Raw genomic sequence first — 26,232 nt, forward strand, 5'->3', positions numbered from 1 at the left:
CCACAGCGCTCCAATCCGACGGCAGCTGTAAAGCTGCGCGTGGGCCGGGCCCGTTACTAGGTGGAGTTAAAGGGGGTATAAGTACAGGTTTTTGTTCTCCTAAAAATTGCCACAGTGACTACAGTGAGACCAACGTCTCCCCTCTGAAGCCTCTCGGTAAGTCTTTTATTTAGCGTGAAGTTTTCGATTAGTTATCCGGATTTTTGGTCACTATTTCGGCTAAGATTGAAGCATATCAAGATGACTGAAAGATTTTTACATACAGAAAGAATTGATGGAATGTAGGAGAGTTTGATAAAAAGCTGATTGTGTGTCTGTAGCGCAACTACAGTTTGTCAAAAGTTAAATTCCGCAGCAGCCATCCGTCTGTACTGCGTGAGAGGAGACTGAAAGGAAGACGCTGCGTAAAGCAGTGCTAAATGTGGGTGTGGTTGGGAGCATTTCTGCTAGAATGGAAACTTTCCCCTTCAGTAGTTTAAATCTTAAGTAAACATACTTTGTGGTTAAAGATGATAAGAGAAAACGCTCTTTCTTTCCTATTTCTGTAAACAAATTTAACAGATGAAATTTATTTTGAGGCAAAAAGACAGAAATATTGTCTACTTCTTTTCTTGTACTTTAACTGCTTTCTTATACTACTTTCTAGAATCAACCATTTCTCCTCATATGATGTTGTCTCTCCCCTCCAGACTGACCCCAGCGTCCCACCATGTCTTTCATCCAAGCCTTCCTGCAGCAAACAGTTTATCTGGGCATGCCTGATGACTCAGTGAGTGGCTATTTTCTTAGTTGCTAAGGCCAACCACTCTGTTTTTCTTTTTTTCAATTCTTCCTGTGGCAAGCTGCTGTGGAAAGAATGAGCAGACAGAAAGAGGAGGGGAGAAGAGAAATAGAGAAATACGACAGAAGTCAAACAAAAAAGAATGAAGATAAAGAGTCAGATCAAATGCGAGATTTGACTGGAATTAAAGAGAGATCTCTTGATTTGCTGTTGTAACATGCAATGGAGAGTAATGGTTCTACTAAAAGTTTGGGAAGCGTGACTCAGAAAATGTGCCCCTCCCTGTTTGAACTTAGCAAACTGAATAAACACTGCTTCTCCTTTCCTGTGGATGAAGCAAGAGAAAGTTGCACAAGCTCATAGCATCTTTAGATTTAAAACAAAGCACATTAACTAAGTTTAAGTGTAATCTAATGGGGGGGTGTGTGGAGGTTTTAATAAGGATTTTACAAAATTTTGTGTCTAAGCTTCATAACTGATGCATTTGAACTTTTCCCCAATTTGAAAGTGACACTTTTGTAAATGAAAGAGCAGAAATCGGGTATTTCGTCAACATGGAGTAATCTGTGTTGTCTCTCAGGCTCTCAGGAATGAGGGAACTGTGACTGCTGCTCCCAACTTCAGCCCAAGTGGAGATGCAGCAGTCTTGGAGAAGGCCATCAAGACAAAAGGTGAACTTAAATGGAGAGGATGGATACTTATGAGCATGTGTGAACGTGTTATGGGCTTTTTTAGAGCTTCTACGTCCAGGAATGAAAAACATTGTTTATTCTAGGAATGCTAACAACCCCCTCTACTGGACCATGTGTTTCACTACAACTCAGTCTATAAAAGTGGTGAAAAGTGACTACATTGATTAATTCATGTCTGGTTGTTTGAATGGCAGGTGTGGATGAAAACACCATCATTGAAATTCTGGTCAAAAGAAGCAACGAACAGAGGCAGCAAATCAAGGAGGCCTACCAGCAGACGAGTGGCAAGGTAATGACCATGGCACACAGGTGGGACTGCCCTCCACAGCGCCCCCTCCCTGATTGTTACACCTGGTTTTTGTCTGCAGCCTCTGGAATCTGCTCTAAAAAGTGCTCTGAAAGGAGATCTGGAGGAAGTGGTGCTGGCGCTGCTGAAAACACCAGCTCAGTATGATGCCCAGCAGCTGAAACTGGCCATGAAGGTGAAAACACACTAAGTTGACATATATTCAAATGCACAAACTTTTTGTTAACATCAACACTGGCAAACATCAGTTTTAGAGCTCTGGCCTCACCTGGAATATAATGATAACCAACTGTTTCCTCAATTTTCCCCAGTTTTCTTAATTTGAGCTGAACGATCTCTTTCCACGTTTTAATTGATCTGTTCACACATGCCTGCCTCAGGGTCTTGGAACTGATGAGGACACCCTGATTGAGATTCTCGCTTCCAGAAACAACAGACAGATCATTGATTTGAAAAAGGCCTACAAGGAAGGTACGAGCTAACAAAGATGAACCACACACCATCTAAAACACTACCTCAAAGTCTTTAGAGAGTACCTGAGTTTGGGTATAAAAACGGTACTTTTATGGTTTTAATTTCAAGAATACAAGAAGGACCTGGAGGAAGACATCCGATCTGACACCAGTGGAGACTTCAGAGCTGCTCTTCTTGCTCTCTGCAAGGTACACATCTTTAGCTCTCATCCCTTTGAGCAATTTTAAGTCACAGAACTACGATGCAAATACAATTTGAGTGATACTACTGTAATAAAAAAAATGACTTCTCTCTAAAGGTATAATGGAAAAAAAATGTAACAAGAGTTCACACATGAGTTTCTGCATGACACAGGCCGGCAGGACTGAAGGGATATCTGAGCAACTCGTTGACAGCGATGCCAGGGCTCTGTACGAGGCTGGGGAGGGGAGGAAGGGCAAGGACTGCTCCGTCTTCATCGAAATTTTGACCACGAGAAGTGGCCCCCACCTTCGCAAAGGTCAGCCAGCAATCATCCTCAAAATTTGAACCGCCTTTCTGTTTATCATTCTCAAACATTTAACACTTTCTATTTTATTAGTGTTTGAACGGTATGCTAAGTACAGCAAAGTGGACATGGCTAAAGCCATCGACCTGGAGATGAAGGGAGACATTGAAAGCTGTCTCACAGCTCTCGGTAAAATCAGATACCTGCATTTTTATTTTAATAAAGATCATTCAATTTCATCAACATTTTTTCTTTGCATTGAATTGAAATAAGTTGAAACAATTTAATATAATTTCAGTAAAGTGTGCTGGAAGCAGATCTGCATTCTTTGCAGAGAAGCTCTACCTGGCCATGAAGGTAACGCGCATGTGGAACATTAACAAACATTCACAGTTTAGATTTTGCACTAACAAAAATGATTTATTTTTCTGATTCATCAGGGTAAAGGTACCCGCAAGAACATCCTGACTCGGATCATGGTGAGCCGATCTGAGATCGATATGAAACTCATCAAGGAAGAATACAAGAAAAACTACGGAAAAACACTGTACAAAGACATACTGGTGAGCAGATGATCCATCATGTTCTTGTAGTTCCTGCTTTTATAAACTATTAAACAAACTATTTTTACTCTTTTGAATATAGGATGACACTAAAGGAGACTACGAGAAGATCCTGCTGGCTCTCTGTGGAGGAGATAACTAAAATCACGTCAATGGGATCCAATTTCAAAGAACAATCTCCTGTGATGTCCCTTGACTTGCATTGTGCCCAATGTAATACCAGGCTGACAGCTTTTTGGCAACTGTCTAGACAATTAGCAATCAGTAAAAGATTAGCATTGCCAAATCGCATATATTCTATGCAAGTTGTTCAGTGTCAAACCAAAGCATTTCAGCATAGATGTGAAATCTCTAGATTATCTCTCCCATGCTGCACACAAACAGCTTTATGTGGGTGTTTTAAGAGATGCATTCAGATCACCACGTGCTAAATTTCTTTAGAGTCAGTGTTACCCTTGAAGGAGCTTTGACATTTGCAAATAAAAGCTTTTTCTAACGAAGACTTATTTTGTAAGGTTTTTTATTTTACACAAACACAGCACTAAGAGTGATATAGAAAACATAGTTTATGTCATTACAAAATAAAACTGCAATGACATAAACTAATTTAGAGTGTTTCTACCTTCCTTGAAGGTCCATTCACATTTACACACTGATGGGATCTCTGCAGCTTTACACTGGTACCACTAGTAGATGCCACCAGCAGCAATGTGGAGTTCAGGGTCTTGCCTGAAGACACTTTGGGTGGGCAAGGCAGGAACCGAACCTGTGATCTTCCAACCAAAAATTTTCTTGAAGCAATTTGTTACTTTTGGAATTGAGGACGGTATATTTTTTAAAACATTGGGGTGAAGAATTCAAATAGGAAACTGAAAGATAAGAAAAATGAGACTCAGCATTACAGCACGTGTTTAATCATATTTTGATCTATTTGCAAAGTGTTCCCAGTGGTCTTTAACTGCAATAATGCAATTTTTTGTCAGAATAAATAAATTAAAAAAACTGTTTTTAGGACACATTTTCTGCAGAGTGGTAGAAGTTCATTAAAATTCCCATCTGAGTTGTGGATGGGACTGTTGACGTGGAGCAACCTCACCTGGGGAGCTGAGAGCTCTCTGTTTACACCATGGACTATATAATCCTAGTCATGATATATATCTACGGTTTACACACTCTCCTGTCACTTTAAAGCCTCTCACACTCCGCGAACATTACAGACGCAAAAAAAATGTCAAGCAATATTGGAGCTATCTTGCTGTATAGATTTGATCTAGATAACGGTTCCGGCCAAGAAAACCAAAAAGTTCATGGATCTATTTGTTTGTAAGTGGATGCATCGAAATAAAGTGGAGCAGGGAGCTTGTAGCCCACCAAGTGTATTTTGTACATTACAAATAAGTTATTTTTTTCTCTTTTTTGTCTGTTCCCGATGCACAAATATTTGAATAAAGAAATACTCATATATTTTCTTTAAATATGACCTCCATAATCAGAAAAATGCCATAATAACATGTTAAAAACACGATTTTCATCAGTCTGAGGGAAGAGACAAGTTAATAAATACTCCTTTCCTACAGAAGATGGCGCTGTTGTCTTTGCACTGCTTCAACCAGCTGCTCCAACTTTTTAAGGTTGAAGAAGAAAAAGGGTTCAGGAAAAGCTCCCCCGGTTTATTCCTCTCAAAGGAGGGATGCTGTCACAGAACCTGGCAACTTCAACTCTCATTCAGCCCCGAACTGTAAACAAGCGGAGGACCCGGTGTGATTAGCTAAAGCTGACCCAAGTAACTCCCTCCTCTGTACGTGTTTTTTTTTACTACCGACACCGGGCTAAAAACTATGACAATATTCATCTCTGTGACAACAAATGAACGACGTTCAGAGTAAACGTGTTTTAAGCTAGTTAATAACTCTGATTAGCATTGTGAGCTAGCCCGCTAAAGGTAACACTGAATGTCTCTCAACCATTAGCTGCAAACCTGAATTATTATGTGTTTTAAAATGAAGACGCATTTTAAAAATGATATTATGTGACTTAAATGTGTTGTTTTAACGAGCCTATGAAGAGTGACTGTAAAAGCCGGCCTGTCGTGGTCGCCATAAGGTGCTTGGTAACTGATCTGGGCAAAGAAGCAGTAAAACAGCAGCGAGAACCCAACCTTTTAAGGCTGCTCTCCAGAATCAGCTGTTACATAAGCTGTCAGTTAGCCTGTCAGTGCTGCATAAAACAAGGATCAAATTTGGCGCCACAATCTATCATTTATTTTCTTTTTGTTTTTCCAGGTCAGTCCATCTAAATCTTCAAGTTAAATTTTCAGCCCAAGCTATTCAAAACAATGACAGCGACCTGACCCATGGAACTCCCCAGTGGCTGCATGAGTCAACCTCTTCTGGATCTAGATCATGAATGACAAACTGGTCTTCCTTGGACTGCTGTACTTCGTCCAGGGCATCCCCTATGGTCTTCAGTCCTCTCTGCTTCCTCTCTATCTGCGTGGAGCTGGTCACTCACTCACCCGCATAGGGTTCACCAAGATCCTCTACTTCCCCTGGGTACTCAAGGTGCTCTGGGCACCTCTGGTGGACCGGGTCGGTACCAAGCGCCGCTGGCTGGTGGCAACAGTGTGTGGCCTTGCTCTGACATGCCTCAGCAGTGCCGCTCTGGCCCCAGAGGCACATATCTGGGGGGTGGCTGGAACTCTTTTGACTATGAACACCCTCGCGTCCGTTCAGGACATTGCTGTAGATGGAGCTGCTGTGGGGTTGTTGAAAGGACGTGGGGAGCTGGGGTTGGGTAATACGGCGCAAGTTGTAGGTTATAAAGCTGGGTCGGTGTTCGCAGGAGGCGGACTGCTGGCTGTGATCGATGTGGCTGGATGGAGCTGGATGTTTGTGTTGCTGACGTTTGTATACTCAGGGATGGCCCTGTTTGTGTGGGGAACCCCAGTTCTGGACCATGAGACGGTACGGGGCCAGCAGGCGGACGGCACCAAAAGAGGAGGTGAAGCTGTGAGGCCATGGAGGATATGGAGGAAACTGCTGGCGGTCCCAGGCACACCATGGACTGTCCTCTATGTGCTCACCTACAAACTAGGTAGGTCCAAACAACCTGGTTATCTTCAGGTCTGTAGCTGTACTTTTGCTTTTAGTTTGTCTTTACGTAAAGTTTTACAAATGCACTGAAAAAAAAAACATTTGTGTGTTTTATATAAATGACAGGTGAATACTTTTAAATGAAACTCAGTTTACAATTAATTTATAAAAAGTCTACACTTTAATGTCCCAGACATGTATGAAGGGATTTTTGTACCACCACATTGGTAACAAAAAGAGATTATATAGACCAATCAGCAGGTTGTTTAGTGGCACATATGTCACTGAACCTTATAAGTGTAAAAACAATGATAGGGAGGAAGCTAGATGAGAGACAATGCATCTGAAAACATTTTAGTTGCAAACACAAAAATATTTTTTGAGAGCAAAAAAAAAGTATTTGAAAGCAAGTATTTATTTTTTCCATCTCGTAATTATGAAGTTTTATTCTTAAAAAATTAATATATATATATTTTTTTGCAATTTAGGATTTTTTGATCTAAAAATTGTGAGTTTTGTTCGCAACTTGCTGGCACAAATATACTCTATAGAAAGGAACAGATTTAAGATGTGACAAAGTGAAGTTATTGCGACTTATTGCTCCTTACACATTGTCTGATGACAGAACCATGTTCAGTTTTTCTTAATAACTTTGTCAAACACTTCTAGACAAAAAAAATATCCCTAAATATTTTTATACAAATTAGAAACAGGCCCTGCGACAGACTGGCGACCTGTCCAGGGTGTACCCCGCCTTCGCCCTTCAGCAGCCGGGATAGGCTCCGGCACCCCCGCGACCCCGAAAGGGACACAGCGGTCAGGAAAATGGATGAAATTAGAAACAACTTGGTAATTTTTGTGATACCATAAAAACACTTCATCCACTCCAGTGTTTAACAAAGTCCCTATTTTTGGTTTAAATTCAAACACTGATTATCACAGAAAAGGTACCATTAAGTCAACAACTCTTCCAAGGAGCATATTTATATTTAGAAATAGAGCCTCAAATGTTCTGATTAGTAGATTCCTGGTTTTGCAAAATTCAAAGCTGTTTGGAAAGATTTAAAAAAACTCAGCACTGTTTTATGTTCATTCATACATTCTATATAAATTCTACAAATGCATTTTTTTATTTTAGCTTTAATATTTTTTTTTAGTTCAGACATATAGACTGCTGTTAAAAAAATATTACTAACATGTTAAAGCAGTCAAGGAATTTTTTTCCACTTAGTTTTCATTATTTATCTTGTTTGAAAATTAGAATGACATAGATATTTAAGCAGTAAATAAATGTCATGAATTTTGCATCACTGTAGTCATGTGTAGCCCTGAGTTTACCACTAGATGTCACTGTTGGTGTTTCTGCAAAGACTAAATAAGATGCTTGGAAAAAGTTGAGCGGAAGATATGTCTAAATGAAGTTTACTTTATTGTTTTTTTAAGCAGGGTCAATGTGTAAATTAAAAAACACTCACTCTAAAAAATGTGTTCTTGTTTTTGAAGTTGTAAAGGTAGATTATTTCACCTTTTACCATTAAAAGCACAAAAGTAGCCTAAATGAGTATGCACACAGTTAGTTGTGTGAATGTATTATAGTTGTAGTGAGCAGGTAAGCTAAATCAGGGTTGGATAGTCAATCCTGTATGTGTGGGAGTGAGAGTTGATATGTCCAGAGTTTGGTGTTTGGCAGCAGAAGGGGATTATGTAAGGATTAGAGCGTCTTTGTGTCTGTGTCATTCTGAAGCTGAAATGGAAGACGGAGTATCCTGCTGATGTGTGTTTACGTGGATATCTGTATGTGGGTGGTGGGAATATAATTGTCTCTTCACATTTGCACAGCCTTTGCTTGTGCATCAATGTGCACGTCTTGTGTTTTTTAACTGTTAGTTGGTGAGCTTGTGTTTTTGAGAGAGTGTAAAGGGTGGCTCAGTAATCGGATAAGCTCCGGCAGACGACACTACTAGACTAAATATGAAGGCTGGCTGGACCCTCTAATCTGTCTAGGGAGCCCCCCTCCAACAAACACTCTCTCTGGCACACACACATACACATATATAAACTTCCCTATTGGCTGATGCTCACAATTACAACAATAATTACTCTGAATGGCACGATTTAACAGTTATGTCACTTGTTAGCATTTCATGTTGTAGTAATTGCAGTATTTCCTACCTTTACAGGAAAAAAAAGAGGCAAGGGTCATCTGAAATTTTAGATTGGACCGTAATATGCCAGCATAGTTGTCTGTGTGAGACAGTATTGTTTTTGTTTCAGGGCTATGTTGGTGTGAGACTGGTAATCTGCCGTCTGAACCCCCCACTTTTCCCACTCAAACCCCACTCGTCTCCTCAATCCCCCATCCACTATGAGCAGAGATGCACCCACCGTGACCCGTGTGCCATCTGAGGCCACAAACAGTTTGGGAGAACTGTCTGGATGAAGGGAGGGGTGGGAAGGAGGAAGGATAAACAAAAAAAAAATGCAAGGATGCAAACGGTGTTGTTGGTGTTATAGTCAGATAACAAGGATCTGCCAAAAAATGTGTTAATATCCTACTACAATCTTGTATATTTATTTTTTTAAATGGTCTGATAGAAAAAGTAGGTTTGCCACATTTTAGAGAATTACTTTAAAACAGGTGGATTCATTTAATCTCTATAAATTTAACTTTTTATTTTATTTTTATTTTTTGTGTTTTCAAAATCTTGATCCCATCATGTCAGGAAATTTGTTGACTGTTAGAAGACAAGCAGACCTTGCAACAAGTTCATTTTTATGTAATAAATAAACCATCATGACTCCTATGTGAATTTGACTATTTTAATGCATTCCTTAAAAAAAAACTTATGTTAAATGTAAATTTCACCCATTCAGACCCATTTTTTTCAAAAGGAAAATTATGTTTATACCACAGACCAAGTGGACCACAGAACACATTTGTGATGTTTTTCTGGGTTAAAGTTGAGGGAAAAATTGCAAAAGAAAATGTGCAAGGGGCAAATAAAGCACTCTTATCTAATATACGTGTTATTTTAAAGACAAATAAAGATCCATGAGATTGAGAACATTAAAAATGCAAAAGAAGTCTTAAACCTAAAATGTGCACAAAGCTTGTCATTAAATTGGTTAAATAAATAAATAATAAATACAAGTTTACAAAACTTAACAGATGGAGGGAAATTAATAGGAGTCTTAAAGAAATGCATTGATTTTATCCAACAGTTTAAAAAGAATATGTTGAAAAGATTATATGAAAGTACTTAATTACTTGCCGACTTAAGTAAAATTGCGGAAAAAAGCAAGAGTTCTTAAATTAATTTCAAATCTTTTTATTCACAAGAATATTAAAGCTTTAAATCTTTATTTTTAATTTTTGATTTATATTTTCACATGAATAGCATTCAAAATAGTTTTATTTTCTTAAGATGGAGTTAGCAGACTTTACTTTTGTCTTTTGAAAATATTTTAGAATATGGACCAGTTATGTTGAAAAAAATACACAAAAAGCACAATTATGATCAAATTTGGATGTTAAAGTTTCTTAAAAACCGACACAGACATTTTGATTTTGCCTAAAAACTGCATAATGACAATTAAAAGACCACTGGGAACGATTTTACAATTAAAAAAAAAAAGTTGGAGTGGGATTTAAAATGCACTAGAGCATGTTTAGTTGCATAAATCCATCATGAGGAAATTTTAAAGAAATTTTAATTCATACCTACAAAAAGTATGTATGCATTGAGCCCCGCTTAAACATTAGACATATGTCTGCATTCATTTATTGTGCTGAATGATTATGTCATTCTGAAGGCTGACTGTGTCCTCAGTGATCTCTGCTGCTCTGTCAGCTCTTTTGTTTAAGCCACAATGTCAGGCTTTCACCTCACTGTCCTCGTTGACCTCTCACCTTCTTCTCCGGCTTATCCTCCTGCCATCCAACTCTGTGTTTCTGCCATTCTCTTGCTGCACACACCTACACACAAGTCACACCACCTTGAAATGATTTGCGCTTTCAAGTGGCTCTTCAAATCTACAGCTCGGTAGAAAATATAATAAGTTTTCCTAATGCTGAGCATCCACTGCCTTTCATTTCCTGACTCTAATAGGTGCACGGAAATACATTAAACCTCCACTTTGGTGCAAATGTCTATTTTGACACAGCATGCTGGTGTGCTGCTGTAATGATTTCCTTAGTTACTACAGACCACTGTGCTGCATGTGGTTGAGAGGATCGAGAAGTTTGTGCAAATGTCCTCAGTATTTGACCATGAGTTGATCATAGGTGAGCAGGTGGGTTGTTTGACTTAACATTTATTAGAAGTCAAGTTGTTTTTGGTTTGGTGAATGCATATGGTTTTATTAAGTGCCATTTGATGTTCTGTGTGCAGTTACTTTACCAAACCTATACTCACTTTGTTTTCTTCCGTTAGACTTGTCAGGTTTTTGCTAACGATCTGGTATATTCTGGTCACCTAAAATGTTAGACTGCTGAATTGATTCAGTTGGTAAAGAAATAAAAAACATAAAAGATCTCCATCATTTTTTTCTTTTTGTTTAATCAATCTGTCAATCTTTGACGTTTCTATCTGCTAATCTGTCTGGCTGCCATTCTCGTGTCGTGGCTGTCATCTTCTCTTTTGCTATAGCTGTTTTTTGCTGGTACTTTCATTTTTAAAATATGTTTTCTGCTCACTTTCTTTTACACTCCTGTTTTGTTCTGGTTTTTCCTCCCGGTGCTTCCCTTTGTTAAACCTTTTCAGGTGTTTATTAGAATCCCTGCAGTTAATTGTTGCATAGAAAGCTTATGGAAAACTAGAATGAGCATAGCTGCTGTTCTGCAACTCAATAATTGGTTGAACTTATAAGAGTGAACCTTCTTGTCAAAAAAGACATATCAGAGATAAAGTGAAAAACATGTGGGACATCAGTGGCACTGAGGCTGGAGCACAGCTGATGCAAATCCACAGTGCAGGCAGCAAATAAAAAGGATTGGATTGATAAAAATGCCCTCAAAATATCATGAATTGTTTGGTGATCAGTCTCGAACCGTGTTACACAACAAATAACAAATAGTGTTTACAAAAATTGCCTGGAGATTTTATTCTGTGCAGCTACCACATGCTGATTTATTTTTTTTAACAAAAAGAAACTTTTAAAGCTTGACATAGCAAAGAACAAAATTGCTGTGTCACCATGACATTCACTCTATGCAAACTGACTGAGTATGGGGGAGTCACATGACCTGTCGTTTTTCATTGGGCTAAAATGAGACGAGTCCTATTCATAGCCACCATTGTTTCTGTCTCGCCACGATGACACAGACCCTTTGTTTTTCCAAAAATTGATGTGACAATCCTGATAAATGTTGTGCACACTCAGACGTTATCCCAGTTTAAGGGTCTATGGTTAATCAGAATACCACACCCCTGTTTGTAGGCAATTTCTGCATGTGATTGAACTGAATCCTTAGTACCACTGTCAAGTATAGAAAAGTTTGCTGTAAGGGCCAAAGGTTTGGAAATCATAAACTTCTGAACCATTTAAAGACCCACTCAATCTTTTTTTTTTTAACTCGTAAAAGCGATCCCAGTGGTCTTTTAATTATGATGATGCAAAATTAATATACCTAAGATGTTTTCTAGGACATATTTTCTGCAGAGTGGCAGGAGTTCATCAAAAAATTCCCCTCTTGAGTTCTGGGGGTGGGGTGGGGGGGCTGTTGGCACAGACCAATCCCGCCCCCGTTCCCTTCCCGTTATGAGAGCTCTCTGTTAACGCACTCTTCTACTAGCTTACAGCCGCAACTTAACATTACTGGTGCAACAAAAATGGCGAGTAATACTGGCGCTATCCAGCCGTACAGTTTTGATTCAGATTCCAGCTCAGATGAGGAAAATCAAGACGTGCATAGATCTATTTATCTGTAAGTGGTTGCATCAGAATAGAGTAGAGCAGGGACCTTGTGGCCCCCAAAGTGTATTTTGTACGTTACAAATAATCTCTTTTTCAAACAGCATTTTTTCGTCTGCAACGTTTTGAATAAAGAAACATTCAGATAGACAGACAGACTATATTGTCTTTCCATGAACAAAAAATCATCTTTGAACTCAGCAGAATACATTAAAATTCAATTCAATTAATGAAATTCTTAAAATACAAGAATTAAAATAGCTTAAAAGTTAATAAATACATAAAAAAATCAAAGGTCACAGAAATCATAGAAATTGCAGAATGCACCATCCACATTCAGTTTACATAAGTGCTACTGAGTGTTAAGCAGAGTGACTGCATTGGGGATAGATGATGTTTTCCAGATGTTTGTCCTGTACAACCGTGTTGTGTATCTCAGCAGAGAGGAGTGATGGAGAGGGTGAGTGGTGTCCTCAGTGATGAAGGTGGCTTTCCTCTTCACTGATCGCCTGTGCAGGTCACTGTGGTGTTTGAGTCCTTTTGGAAGCCTGATTGATCATTTAGAATGCAATTTGAAGATTAATTTCTGTCCTCCATCATCAGAAAAATGTCACGAGAACATAAACACTGGAGTAATACTTTGCTTGTGTAACAAGTTTAAAAAAAAAAAAAAATCCTTGGGCTATCTCGATTCAGGAATACATCATCGCATGGACAGTAGATTTGTTCATCCTGTAGAAAGTAGAAATCACTTTCTAAACTGCTACAGTTGCTGATAAGTCCCTAAACCCACTTTGACTAATAACCTCAACAAGGAAACAATATTCAATTTCATTTTTTACTTTCTTTGTTTCAAAAGTTTGAAAATATTCTTTATTTGCAGATTTAAATTTACATTTTTACAAATTATAGAAATTATTAACAAAGCTATCAGTTTAGTTTTTGTTTGAGCATTAGCTGTATGTGTTTTAAGCGTAATAGCATCTTATGTGAATGATAATAATGCCTCTCCTTGAAATGTAAAACGAGGCGACAGCTTTAGTGCATAAACTGTATGATGCATTTACTGTTCTAACGAGAAAGAGCTTTGTTGTTAGCAGTGGTGTCAGTTTGTGACTCCCTTGCGCTTTTTTTCTCTCATATTTTATTAAAAGATTAAAACAAGGCAGATTTGTCTCCCAGCAGCCAGCGATCTTTGTGATTGGCTAAATTGGTTTATATGACAGAAAGTCAGTCCTGTTTGTGTTCGGCATCTGATCTTCTGCAGCAGTGAAACGCGAGGGACAAATGTTTGTAGCGCACAAAATCCACATGTCCTCCACTTTTCTGCAAGGTTGTCACACCACTGTTACAGCAGTGACAATCTAATTCTGCCGCCGCTCTTCCCGTCACTGGGAGCTTCTCTGCTTTCTCTTATGGTTTTTTATTTCTCACTCCGTTTCATCTGTCTTTTTTCCCTCCTCTTCTATTTTTGTTTGTCTCCTGGCTGGCTGAGTGTGTGACTCGTCTGCTGTGTTGTGTCGTCTTTGACAGCAGTCTGGGAGCCGAGCTGTCACTCACACGGCTCCTCAGTCCCACTATCTTTTTGAAGTCAGTCTCCATTAATATAATAATGCCGTGTAGTCGACGCCACTGAATGCGGTGAATGTTTTACTGTAATGTTCAGCAGAACACTCCACACCGCTCAGAGAAAGTCTCCCTGCCTGACAGAAACTTCGTTCTTTACGGAAACGCCTTTGTGAGGTCTGTTTCATCCGTGGAAGTTTTCTGTCTTCGTCGTGTCTTCGTTTTTGTGCTTCAGGAAAAGTGCCAAGCCCCTGTCTGATAAAAGTGATTGAGAGGGGCTCTTTTGCTTGTCAAGCATCTATTATTGACACTTACCGGGAATAGGCCAAGGTGTGCCGAAGAGTTTGCTCCGTCTGATGGTGCCGTCGTCATCTCAGGGAAGCAGGTTTTCAAGGGCTCCTGCTAAACCTCCTCGTCATACTTGTTTGTCACGATAATATTTATGTCTTCAGGAATTATCCGATATATTTAAGGTTTAAAAGCAGTTTTCATAGTCATTGGCATAAAATACTTTTATTTTACTTTACAAAATAGGATTCCAATTGTAGCAGAAAATCGCATTTAACTTCTCGCCTGTTTTTTTGTTGTTGTTTGTTTACTTTTACAATTTTCTTACCTTTAATTTTCTGTCTTTTTTCTCTCCTTGTCCTGTGTGTGTGCAGGTGAGCAGGGAGCAGTTACCATGTTTCCTCTCTTCCTGCTGGATCATCACATGACGGCAAGAGAGCTTGGCTTCTGGAATGGAGTGATCGCCATGGGCTTCTCCATCTGTGGCTCGTCTCTGGGGGGGCTGCTACTCGCACAGTTCAGGTAGTCTTGATTAACACTGATTTAAAACTACTCCCTAGTTTAAAAAACAAGAGTTTAGTAAAAAGAAAAGGGTGCACGACATTTGGAGATGGAGTTCTTCAAATGGAGTTTGGTTTCACCCCCCAGAACTCTGTTGGCATTCTCACGCCAGGTTCACACCGCACGCCGAAACGCTGTGAAGTGGCACAGAATGGAGGCCACTTCCATTCAGCGCCCTTGTTAACCTATAGTGTATTTTACATCAGACGCGAAGCAGACACGCCATGCAGCAAACCAGACGCGCCATGCAACAATTGTTTTGGTGTCTATTTTTTGCTCGATAAGAATCAACCCTGACACGATGCACGAGAAAACCCGGTCAATTTTCAAAATGTAACCAATTTTTCACAATAAAATACCACGATTGACAAACAGCTCCAAACATATTTTTGGAGCTGGAGATGAAGTTGATACCGCGCACACTCTGCTTTGCAGCGCGTCCAGTGTGAACCTGGCGTTCTGGACTTTCTACCTATAGTTTGAAGATAGATACAGCAAATGAGATGGGGGTAAAAAAGTTAAGAATTGGGTGTGCATGGTTGGTTGTATTGCTTGTCAAATCTCTGAAGAAGAAGCCACCTGACCAGGATAATGTGATAGAGGTCCTTAAAGTCCCACTCTGATCATCTTTTGATCTATTTTAAAAGCTTTTTTCTGTGTTTTTTTTAATTATTGTTATAACATTTTTAGCCAAAATAAAAAAAAAATAGTTGTTTTCTAAGACATCATTTCTGCAGAGCGGCAGTAGTTCATTAGAAATTCACCTCATTTATACAAAGTTTTTAGGACAAAACAAACCTTTTGGTTCTTAACTTTTTTATCACCTACACATTTATACACAGTGGAAGGGCTGTCCACTAGGCTGTTGTCCCACCTCTAAAAGCTCTGTTGGAAGGTCTATCCTCTCCACCATCAGAAACGGCTGACTGGTCAGCGAGTGACCCCTTTAGGACGACCATTGGCAACTTGAGAACACGGCCATTCTTATCTGGGCTTGGCCCATGTGAGGTGGCAGCCAGGCAGGTTTTTCTTTCTCACACACACACACACAAACCTCAGCATCTCCTGAGAGTGTGTGTTATGAAAGACTATCATTGAGAAGGAAGGTTAAGGAGCAGCAAAGAAAAGAATGTCTTTAGCATCTGAATAGTGCCGGGTTGGTTTTCCAGTCGGGCAGGTAAGCAGAAGCCACAAGTCAAGAGAAGAGGCGGAAGGAGGTGTAAGCACAACCGTTTAAAAATAAAAATAAATAAATCAGAGTTTTGTGTAGAGTGAGATTAAAATGCAGGTAAGTTGGTCATTAAAAGTCTGTTAAATTATAAATCCTGTGGCAGACGCCTTCTCCCTCACAACCTTTTTTACACATAAATAATTACATGCAAAAAGGCATAAACAAACACACAGTCCCTTGAGTGGCAGGTATCCTCTGAGTGATTGGCATTGTTAATCCCTGTTGTCACACAATAGTGTCAGTACAAGCATGTGTGGATGTGTGTTTGGATGTATGTTAATAGTCATTAATTATCTTCTTCATGCTGGGGTTCTCCTTAGGTTATTGATTACGTCACTAACCAAACCCACAGGGGGATGATATTCTTGTTCTGACAGCAAATCAATTAGTCTCTGGTGACTTGTTTACTAATGAATATGCACGTTTAAATGTTGGTGTTCTTTGTGCTTTTTAAATGCTGCAGTGTCAACCAGCAGTTTGTCATCACACATCATTGAATGAATATCTGATACCTACCTCGTTTGCTGATGTTTTTTTTTTGTTGTTGTTTTTTTCCAGCATCGGGGCTCTGATGCGACGTGTGTTTGTGCTGCGAACCGTCAGCATGGTCTTCCAGAGCTCTCTACTGACAGTGCTGGAGCCATCACCACTCCTGAAAGGTCAGAAATGATCCAAAACTGAAAATATAAATATGTTCAAATGCTGATTTGAGGCAAAGTTTATTCCTCAAATTAATTGCACTTTAGTTAAAAACCAAAAGTGCAACAATGGAAAGGGTGCACAGTGGTTAGCGCTCTTGTTTCTCACAGTGAAAGGCCCTGGTTCAAATCCCAGCTGGGACCTTTCTGTGTGGAGTTTGCAGGAGTTTCTCCTCGTGCATGCTTGGGTTTTCTCCAGGCACTCCGACTTCCTCTCATAGTCCAAAGACATACCTCTTAAGTAAAATCTAAATTGCCCTCTAGGTGTTCATGTCAACGTGGCCCTGCAACAGACTGGTGACCTGTTCAGGTCATACCTTGCCTTTGCCCGACACTTTTGATTGTGTTCAACAGCCCTGTGACTCCAAAAGAGATTCAGCAGATTCTGAAAATAGATGAACAACAGTACTGTTTAAAAAAAAAAAGTGAGACACTTTAAAAAAAAAACATCAACAGCTGACACACCAACTCAGACTCTAGAAATAATCAATCGATGACTCGATTTATCCAACCAGATCAATCTGTCTGAGGCAAGTTGTTAATAAAATCAAATCGAATTGACCTATAACTTTATAAAATCATGTTATGCTCCAGCAGCCCAGAGACCCCGAATGGGACAAAGCGTCCAAAAAGATGAATGAATGAATGAATTGGATCGTTCAAAATGAACCGATATTGACTATGAATCATATCGCCAACCACAAAATGTGATATGAATTGAATTGTTGTTAAAATGAATCTAAACTTCTTCCTAAATCTGAATCAAAATTAATTCATTTTGGCACAAGAATGCTCTCCCCTTAAACTGGGTCCGTAGAAGCAGATTTGTTGATAAATGCCATAAAAATCGTGAAGTTAATTGACCACAGATTTTATAATTTGCAGCTGCTTAAGGTCAAGTAACCATTTTAGTTTTACGTTTTCAATAATTTAGATGATTGAGCCCATTATATACTGTGTCTTCATGGTCTATGAATTGTCTATTGCTTTGAATTTTGACAGGCCTGTAAGATACTAATGAACTCTGCTTAGGTTCAGTTAATATATGAATGAATGAAATGGTTTATTTCAAACAATCAGGTAATAATACATGAAATAACATTTTCCATGATAAATCACAAATAGATCGCTCGAAAGGGAGTGGAAGGAAGTGAACTTATATAATTCCACCCCAGCTCGACCATACCATTTTCTCTACATGAATTATCAATATCCAGTTCAGGACTTAATATCGAATATTTATACTCTACAATCATAGATTCAGGTTATAAAGGATCATTAATATCAGTGACGTAATCAAATTTCAAAACATCCACAGACATGTCATTTATATAAGTCAGTAACAATAATCTCAATATTCTCATTAAAAAAAGATTTTTTTTGCAGATTGTATTCATCAAAGAATATGAATATGTGCATATATGAAGAAATGCACAGTATTTCTGCTGTACTGAGTGTGAGTAAATGGCACTTTAGGGAATCACAGACAGGACATCGTTCAGCTACGTCTGACACATCAGATTGCGTTGCAAAGCCAGTCTTGCAAGCTGCGGGATTCACTTCCGCATTATTCATTTCCGTTAGAAATGCCTGTTCTCCCATCAAACGTGTCAAAGTATAAGCTGAAGCTCCTCCACTCAAACCCCCAGAACAAAAGGTTTGCAGAAAAAAGAAACTCCAAAACAGAGAAACATTCACTTTCAGATGTTCAATATTACATGATAACCCTCCACTTCCCACTCTTTCAGTCTGATCAGGCGGTGTTGTCTGTGTGACTCCACCAGCCTGGCGTTGCTGACTGAAGAGTCTTATTCTGCAAAAAAAACTCTGGCAGCTGGAGTGAATAATTCAGTGTTTGTGGGAGCAGTGACAGATAGGCTGTGTGGTTCCTCTGTGTCACCCCCCACCTCCCAACACTGCTCTGCCACTTTCCCTCAGAGGATAACTCGATGTGTTTTGGGGGGTAGTGGCACTTCGGCTTACCTTTTCTTGCTGCTTTAGTCTTTCTGCTTTGAGTGCAGAGCAGCAAGTCGAGCGTTTTCCTATTACTGGGTCTCTGTTGTTGGATGTTTTCTGATGATTTTCCTACATGTATGTCTCCACTCAGGTATGGCAGTCCTGAGCATGAGCGTTCAGCACTTCCTAGGTGGTCTCATCACCACTCTCACCTTCACTACCATGATGCATTGCACCCAGAGAGCAGAGGAAAGCATTCAGGTAAAATACTTGTTGTTCAACAATATCATTTCTAGTCACCCTGCTCTTTTTGTCTGCTATAATTGTGCTGTATTATAAATATTAGATAACTGGAGAGTGTAGATCCCCTGCATGTAGATCAGCACACCTGTTAAGTTTCACCATCTTCTGCGTCCTCTCGACACTCTAAACGTTTCCTTTTCTACTCTAACTTTTCCCCGTCCTCTCTCGTTTTCTCCACTTTAGCGTAACTCCCTTTGTCCCCGTTGTAATTGGGGCATCTTTGCCTGGAGGTGATCGTTGTTCACACAGCCATTAAGATGTCATTCAGTCAATCTCTGAAGGTGACAAATTATCATTTAAATTGCCGTGAGTGTTAATGTACGGAAGAAAGGCCAGGAAATCAACAGGCTTCAGCTCATGTATCAGGGTTCCCGACACAGCAAAGGAGAATGATCACAATGGTCCATTCATTCGAGATGTTCCTATGGTACATATTTTTTGCTGTTTACTGCATTTGCTTTATAGTGAATGATGCATATATGCACACCTGGGACACAGAAGCATTAGCTCGCCTGTGCGTTGTGTATGTGTGTGTGTATAAATATATACATATATGCGTGTTAATGAAAGTAATGTTATCCAGGAGCAGAAAGCTGATAGTGTGAGTGCTTGTTAATGATCCCTGGGAGAAGGAGAAGAAACTGCTCAGAATAAAGACACCCCATTTAGATTTGGTCTCACAGGCTTTTGCAGTGTGATTCTTTTTCTGTGCTTGTATGTAGTTTGAATACTGACGGACAACCTAGCAAAAAACCTAACAGTGTTTGTTTTATTAATATCAAACTTAGGAAGAATAAAGTTCAACTGTAGCTTTAAATCTGGTTCTAGTAAAAGAAAACTTTCATTAAATTTTTTTAAAAATGTGTTTACAAAAATGTGTCCACACAGAATTATAATAAATTAGGTCAGTATAGGTTGCAAGTCTTGGTGTCCTGCTGAATGGCTCATGGGCTCAGAGGCAGAGGAAGGAAGTTCAGAGAGATTAGGTAATCTGCCCTTCTCTTTCTCCCTCTGTTTCTTTCACTCCATCTTGAAAGCTGTAAGGCAGGGATCAGATACTCCTCTACATCTGGCCTTTTGCCATCATCTGAGGCCGAAGTCTCACGCTTCCTCCTTCAGACTTTTTTCCTCTATGGAGCGTTTTTCCTTAGATGTCTTTTATCTGTCTCTTGTGACTAATTGTAGCCTTAAAAAGGGTTGTGTTTCCCTCTGTATTGCAAACAGTGTCGTCTTTTCCTTCTGCTGATTCAAACTCCCTCATTTACTTTGTCTTATCTGTCCCACCTTTCTTTTCTTTCATTTTTCACCACCCCCTTCTTCTATTTTCTTTCGTGTAAACTCTTGGCTGCCGTTCTTCTCTCAGGCCACCCACTACAGTTTCCTGGCGACTCTGGAGGTGCTGGGGAAGCTGATGTTCGGCGCGCTGGCTGGAGGCTTGGTGGACTGGTTCGGATTCCAAGTAGCCTTTCTCTTCTTTCTCAGCCTCTCTGCAGGAACAGCTCTTCATGTGTGGACAGCTACTTTCACCGGCGCTCTTCGAGAGCACCAGCTGAAAGACCAGCCCAAATAAAACCATACGGAAAAGTTCTGATCCAATGCAGGCGCTGATGCACAACAGTAGTGTTTTAAACTTGACTGTGAGTAATTCAAAAAGAAAACAGCATTCTTAAACCTTCATTTATATATTATTGTGGTCTTACAGGCCAATCAGGTTTTACATCAAATGTTTCATTTAAAAAAAAAGTCTTAACTACTTTTCTTTGTAGGTTAGCATTATTATTTTAGGAATAGCTTTCTTGATGAAACTTGAATCACAAGGTCTAAATTTTGCTAAGAAGAAAATTCACCACTGTTAAAGGGGCTGTTGTTGGATTTTACATCTTGCTTTTATGAGTCAAAATTTGTGTTTTTTTTTCATATCCTAGCAGTTATAAAAAAATATAATTCAAAGACCTCTTGAGTACTAAATATAGCATAAGTAACCTGAGCTTGAAAGATCAAAGTTAAGTGACTCCGCTTTAGTAAATGACTACAAAAAAGGAAATGTGGGAGTAAGGATGTAATCGTAGGTCACCATTAAATTGAAAAATAAATAAATTCACGAGAATGAAATTATAAATTCATGAGAAAAGAAAGTCTTTAAGAATAAAGTTGTAAATGTATTAGAAAATGTGTGTACATTTATAAGAGAAAAGAGGAAACAAGTAAAATGTTATGTTACTAAAGTTAAAATTTCATAGGTTTTTAATTGAGAATTTATTAGATTAATGTCTTTAGAGCCTTTATCAGTTCGTATATTTTTCTTTTTTTATAAATCATAAATCTACAACTTTATTCTTGTAAAATTGCAACTTCTTTTGTTAAAATTTCACAACTTTATTCTCGTAATTTTATTTTTATGGTGGCCCTAATACTAGATAGAAGCAGGTAATGCTAGACGATGTTAGGTAAAAGAATTTGATAATAACTTTTTCATATTTTGGCTATAGTAATTGTCATTCTTGTATATAACAACGTAGTTGCCAATACATTTTAGAGTAGCTCAAAAAAGCACAAAGAATGGTCACCAGAGTGATTTTTCACTTTTTGGCTAAAAAAAAACCCTGAGATATAAAAAAAATCAGTAAAGTCAAAGCAGTTTTTTATGTTCAGTGCCACTTTAATATCCTTATAAGCCATTAATATGAGCTATAGCCAAAAGCATCATTGCTGCACTTTTGTTGTATCACTGTACTGTGTAGGTGTTAGTCGTTCTTCCATGTTTTATGGTTTACAGTTTAATAATGTAAATCTCTGCTACCTCTTGCCTCTGGATGGTACATTATAAATGCACAGAATGTACAGTAGATGATCCATACAAAACAACGGTTTATCAGCTGTGATTAAAACATATTACTCCAATCAGTAGGTTTGCATTTGCAGAGGCTTTGTCTTCAAAGGAAAGCTTTTATGTAGTTCAGCCATTGCATAAGGAGCACTCATTGGAAGTAATTAACTGCTTTATTGCAGGAGTCAAATAATCCTTTCTGTTAGTGGACAGAGTGTCATAGTGATTCTCAGCCTTACACAGTGCATGGTGCCATCTTCTTATGTTTGTCTCTATTAAAAAATGAAAACTTCCATATACAGTCACACTGGAAAATACTGTAGTTTTTTTATATATGAAAAAATACACAATATTTATTCAAACAATATTGTAGCTTTTCATAGTTATTTATCCCATAAGATAGTTCCTCCACTAGTTTTAAATACAAATATAAACATTTTTTTTATTTAGGAGAATGTATAGATCAAATTTAAGTCTTAAATTGTATTCACTATGCAGGTTCAAGCCAGCAGTTTGAGGTGGCATGCCAAAATGATTTAAATAAAGGCATTTCAATATGGTGAACTAATTCAAACAGCTGGGCTTCTCATCTATTTAAATAGTTGGTAGCAAATAAGTCCATATTTAAATAATTACAGAGCACATCCTTGTCTCAGCTGAGATGTTTAAGGAAATAAAGCTGTTCAATGAAACGCTGAGTCTGTTTTTATTGGTGCTGCTTTATTTTTTTGTTTAGTCACTATTCTAGGCATGTTTACAGTAAAAGTGGGGTAATCTAGACCCAAGACAGCGCGCTGAACTTTTTTTTCCAGGATTTTTTATCCTCACTGGTGTCCGTGGCAGATATAAAATCCTGTCCCCCTTTGTCATGGAAGGGATCACTCATCAAGGTAATGGTGGGGTCATCTGGACCCCATAAGACAGCACAAGGGTTAAAATGGATCAAGGGACGATCAGAGTGGGACATTAAGAGGCTCCTCTGCCCTCCACTCATTACCTGTATCAATGGCACCTGTTTGAACGTATCACTGTCCTCACACTCACTTCAAACTCCACTATGGCCAAGACCAAAGAGCTGTCAAAGCACACCAGAAACAAAGTTGTAGACCTGCACTCGTCTGGGAGGATGATTGGATTTTCTGGATCTTTTTTTCCACATTTTCTCTCACATTGTTGATATTTTAATGTGATGAAAATTACAGGCCTTGTTTTTAGGAGGATTTGGCAATTCAGTATCTTCATTTTTAAATATTATATAGTTTAATATTATATAAAATAGTTGCATAATTAGTTTGGATCCAGCAGAGGTGGATAAGAGTGAGCAGATTGACAGAATCACTCCGGAGAAACTGTTTGTCGGGGCCACCCGCCCGCCACCACTGTAGGGATAGATTTAATGTTTTAGGTCTTGCACTTGTCAGCTCTAATCTTTATTGTAAGGAACTGAATCCAAAATGGAAGAAAAGCAGTTTATCTGACAGTTTTGTTGTTGTATAGCAGAGCTTTTGTGCACTTTTTAATTTTTTTTTTATTTGACGCTGCTTTGTACAAAGCGTATTGTCTATCTGCACGTGAATTCCTAAACTGTCACAACCCGAGTCTCTTTCTGTACTTTATATGAAAGGCTGAATATTTGTTGTCCTTTGTTTTTTGTAAGCAGATATTCGGTTACATTAACAATCGGGCTGGGGCGCAAGTCTGGTCACATCACCAACTTTATACCCATTTCACATGGGAGGGAAAAGCAGGAGAATAGGCCTGCTCATTCACCCACTGCCAAGTCTGATCAGCTAATCACAACGTCACGAGACACACAACAATGATGCAGAGACAATAGAAAACAGAGAAAATAAAAAGGCGGATTTCATGAGCGTCCAAGAACGGGGCAAGTTCACCGATAGTTGCAGAGCATCTCTTTCCTGGTAGAGTTACGTCTAGAGATAGAGGATGGGAGGCAGGCAGAAAATCAACATGTTTTAATCTCAGCAAACAAAGGCATTGTATGTTTTTTCCCCTCCTCTTTTGTCTTTAAGTACCTCAGGGGAAAGAGAGGTGTTGGCTTTTTGTGCTTCTTTTGTCCAGAGGCTGACAGAATGGCCTCCTGGGAAACCCAAGTGAGCAGGTGGAGGAATGATCAGCAGCATCGAGTGTCACAGGGTTTCCTCCAGTGGTGTTTACTTTTTGTTTGAAAAATGAAAGACGGTGAGACCTCTCTCTTTCTTCTGTACAGTACGTGTTTCTTCTTATTTTCTCATCGCTTTGTTCTTTTTGTCCTCTGCTTTTATGACAGAACCGCAAATTAAAACACTTTTGGGGTTTTGATGCTCTTGGTCTGAGAGACCAGTTGGGAAAAAAATGTAATTTGAGATTTTTTCATTTTGTTAATTTTAGTAAGGTAAAGGAAAAAATAAGTAAATGTTCTGATCACCTACCAGTGTTTAGATTATCATTTATAACTTAAAGTCGTCATTTTGTCGTGAATTTCTTTGCTCGGCACAGACAATGTTTGATAGAACTGATATTATAAAGGTCACCTATGGTTACAGGCTGTTTCCAGTGGAAAAATGTCCTATTGGATTTAGCTGTTATAAAGTGGTAGAGATGATTTTCTACATAAATAGTTAAAATGGCTTTAATTTTTGAGGAATATTACTTAAAGTGGATGTTCTTTCAAAGAGGACAGCTGAAGAATCGCAGATGAAAGTAGATTATCAGTTCAGTTTTATTCAACCATTTTATTTTGTAACAGACATAACAAAGAAAGAAAGTTTTCTGTTCACAACATAGTATTCTTAACAAGAGCAGCAGTATCCATTTTAGTTTTTTCTACCAAAAACTGTCTACAAAGTCCTTCTCTAATCATTTTTTCTATCTGTTGTAAAAGCATCATCAGTGTCTTTTTTTATTTTTTTCATGATTATGATTACCGTTGGTGTGGACTAAGTCTGTTCTCATTTCCCATCATTTCTTTGTTAATATTTTCTTCTGCTAGCTCACAGCCCCAACCTAACATTACAAAAATGTCTAGCAATACCGGCGCAGTCTGCGCCTAGGGCTGGGTGATACTGAGCATTTGAGTATCGATCCGATACTGATCTGATACCGGTCAACGTTGCCAATATAAATCCTGATATCGGTATTTTCCGTAAATGTGGTGGATGTGACATGAACCTCAAAATCTCAATTGTTTTTCAATCACAGTGAATATAATTTTTGTAAGTTTCCATTTTTAAAATTACTTAATAAACATAAAAACATAATTAGGATATATTAATTACATGAAAAAATTGTTTATTAAAATAAAAACTTATGGAAATTAATTAAAAAGTGAAGAAGTGAATCCAAAACAGTCCACAAACTGAAAGAAACAAGTAACTATGATACAAAATGAAAATCAAAATGTTTAACGATTCAAAAAAATAAACAACTGGTAGAATTATAAACAATTAGTTTTAAATAGAAAAATTAAAACAGGTGGAAAGTAACCTGCCAAAAACAACTCGGCATTGAAATAAGAGATCTGTTGCTGAGATCTCACAGGACTGGTGTCAGAGTGGTGAGGCAGCAAATCATCTGGGTCCTTAACAGAAAATAGAGAGAAAATATAGATATCTGCGGGCCGGTATCGATCCGATACCGATACCAACGTGAGATTGATACTATTGATATTTTGGATCAATCTGCCCAGCACTCACTATTCATCATTATTATAATACATATTCAGAAATGTAGTTTTTATCTCATTTTTTTTTTTTATTCATATGCTCCATCATGAGAAAAACGCTGTAAGAACATGTTAAAAACACGCTTTTGTTTTGTCTTTTAAGAACACTGAGTGCAACAATAAGAGTGAGAATTGATTTAAAACAAAAATAAATAAATAAAGATGTTTGTGACCTCTCTCAGTTTTCAGCCCAGATTTTGGCTATCAACTTACCCTCTTTTTTTGTCTATTCTGCTGTTTTGGATAAGCTTACTGTTGCATTGATAGAACCACCTGTCCGATTAAAGCCTAAAACAGCCTCCATATTGCTTTACTTGAACTTCTACAATTACATTTTGATACAACACCACTGTAACACACATGCAGATTCAGCATAGTCTGTCTTAGTAAAAATATGTGACGGAGCTTCATGGAATTTGAGTTTATTTCACAGGCAATGTTACACTGAAACCTTTGTCTATTCAACAGAGTTAAGCAAAAGTAGTTTTTTTGGATTGAGTTTTTATTAATTTAATATTTAGGGAATTATAGGAGCAAACTGAATACTTGGCTGACCAGGCTATAATAAAGAGAGAGAGGCAGCATTAATGTGGGACAAACAAAGCAACAGTGCGGATTTAGCTTTCAATTAATTTAGAAACAACCTTTGAGCCGTAACTCTAGCTTGCGGAGTGGAAAGCTGAGGCAATTCTTTCCAAGTCTAGCAGGCCGGTGTCCTTACCGGGTATCAGCTTGTGCCAACCACAGAGAGATGCAGCAAGCAGACACC

General features: G+C 38.5%; 2 protein-coding genes across 3 annotated transcripts; both read left to right on the plus strand.

Annotated features, from left to right (window-relative positions):
• anxa1a (annexin A1a) lies at positions 1–3,806 on the plus strand. Its single transcript, XM_024274992.2, has 12 exons — positions 1–156; positions 690–769; positions 1,362–1,452; positions 1,668–1,762; positions 1,842–1,955; positions 2,161–2,251; positions 2,363–2,442; positions 2,609–2,753; positions 2,835–2,930; positions 3,040–3,098; positions 3,182–3,304; positions 3,387–3,806. Exons 2-12 carry the CDS (start codon positions 710–712, stop codon positions 3,444–3,446), a joined length of 1,014 nt encoding a protein of 337 aa, XP_024130760.1. The 5' UTR covers positions 1–156; positions 690–709; the 3' UTR covers positions 3,447–3,806.
• A 1,085-nt stretch (positions 3,807–4,891) lies between these two features.
• Positions 4,892–22,431, plus strand: mfsd3 (major facilitator superfamily domain containing 3). 2 transcript variants are annotated; one of them, XM_024276028.2, is made up of 6 exons: positions 4,892–5,102; positions 5,587–6,397; positions 14,538–14,685; positions 16,514–16,614; positions 18,761–18,870; positions 20,276–22,431. In XM_024276028.2, the coding sequence occupies exons 2-6, from the start codon at positions 5,707–5,709 to the stop codon at positions 20,480–20,482; spliced, it is 1,257 nt and encodes a 418-aa protein (XP_024131796.1). In that variant the 5' UTR covers positions 4,892–5,102; positions 5,587–5,706; the 3' UTR covers positions 20,483–22,431. The 2 variants fall into 2 exon arrangements, with proteins under 2 accessions (XP_024131796.1, XP_024131797.1); XM_024276029.2 differs by lacking the exon at positions 4,892–5,102 and adding an exon at positions 5,123–5,246.
• Positions 22,432–26,232: the final 3,801 nt, after the last annotated feature.

The sequence above is a fragment of the Oryzias melastigma genome, linkage group LG9 (assembly GCF_002922805.2).
Source record: "Oryzias melastigma strain HK-1 linkage group LG9, ASM292280v2, whole genome shotgun sequence".
NCBI lineage: Eukaryota > Metazoa > Chordata > Actinopteri > Beloniformes > Adrianichthyidae > Oryzias > Oryzias melastigma.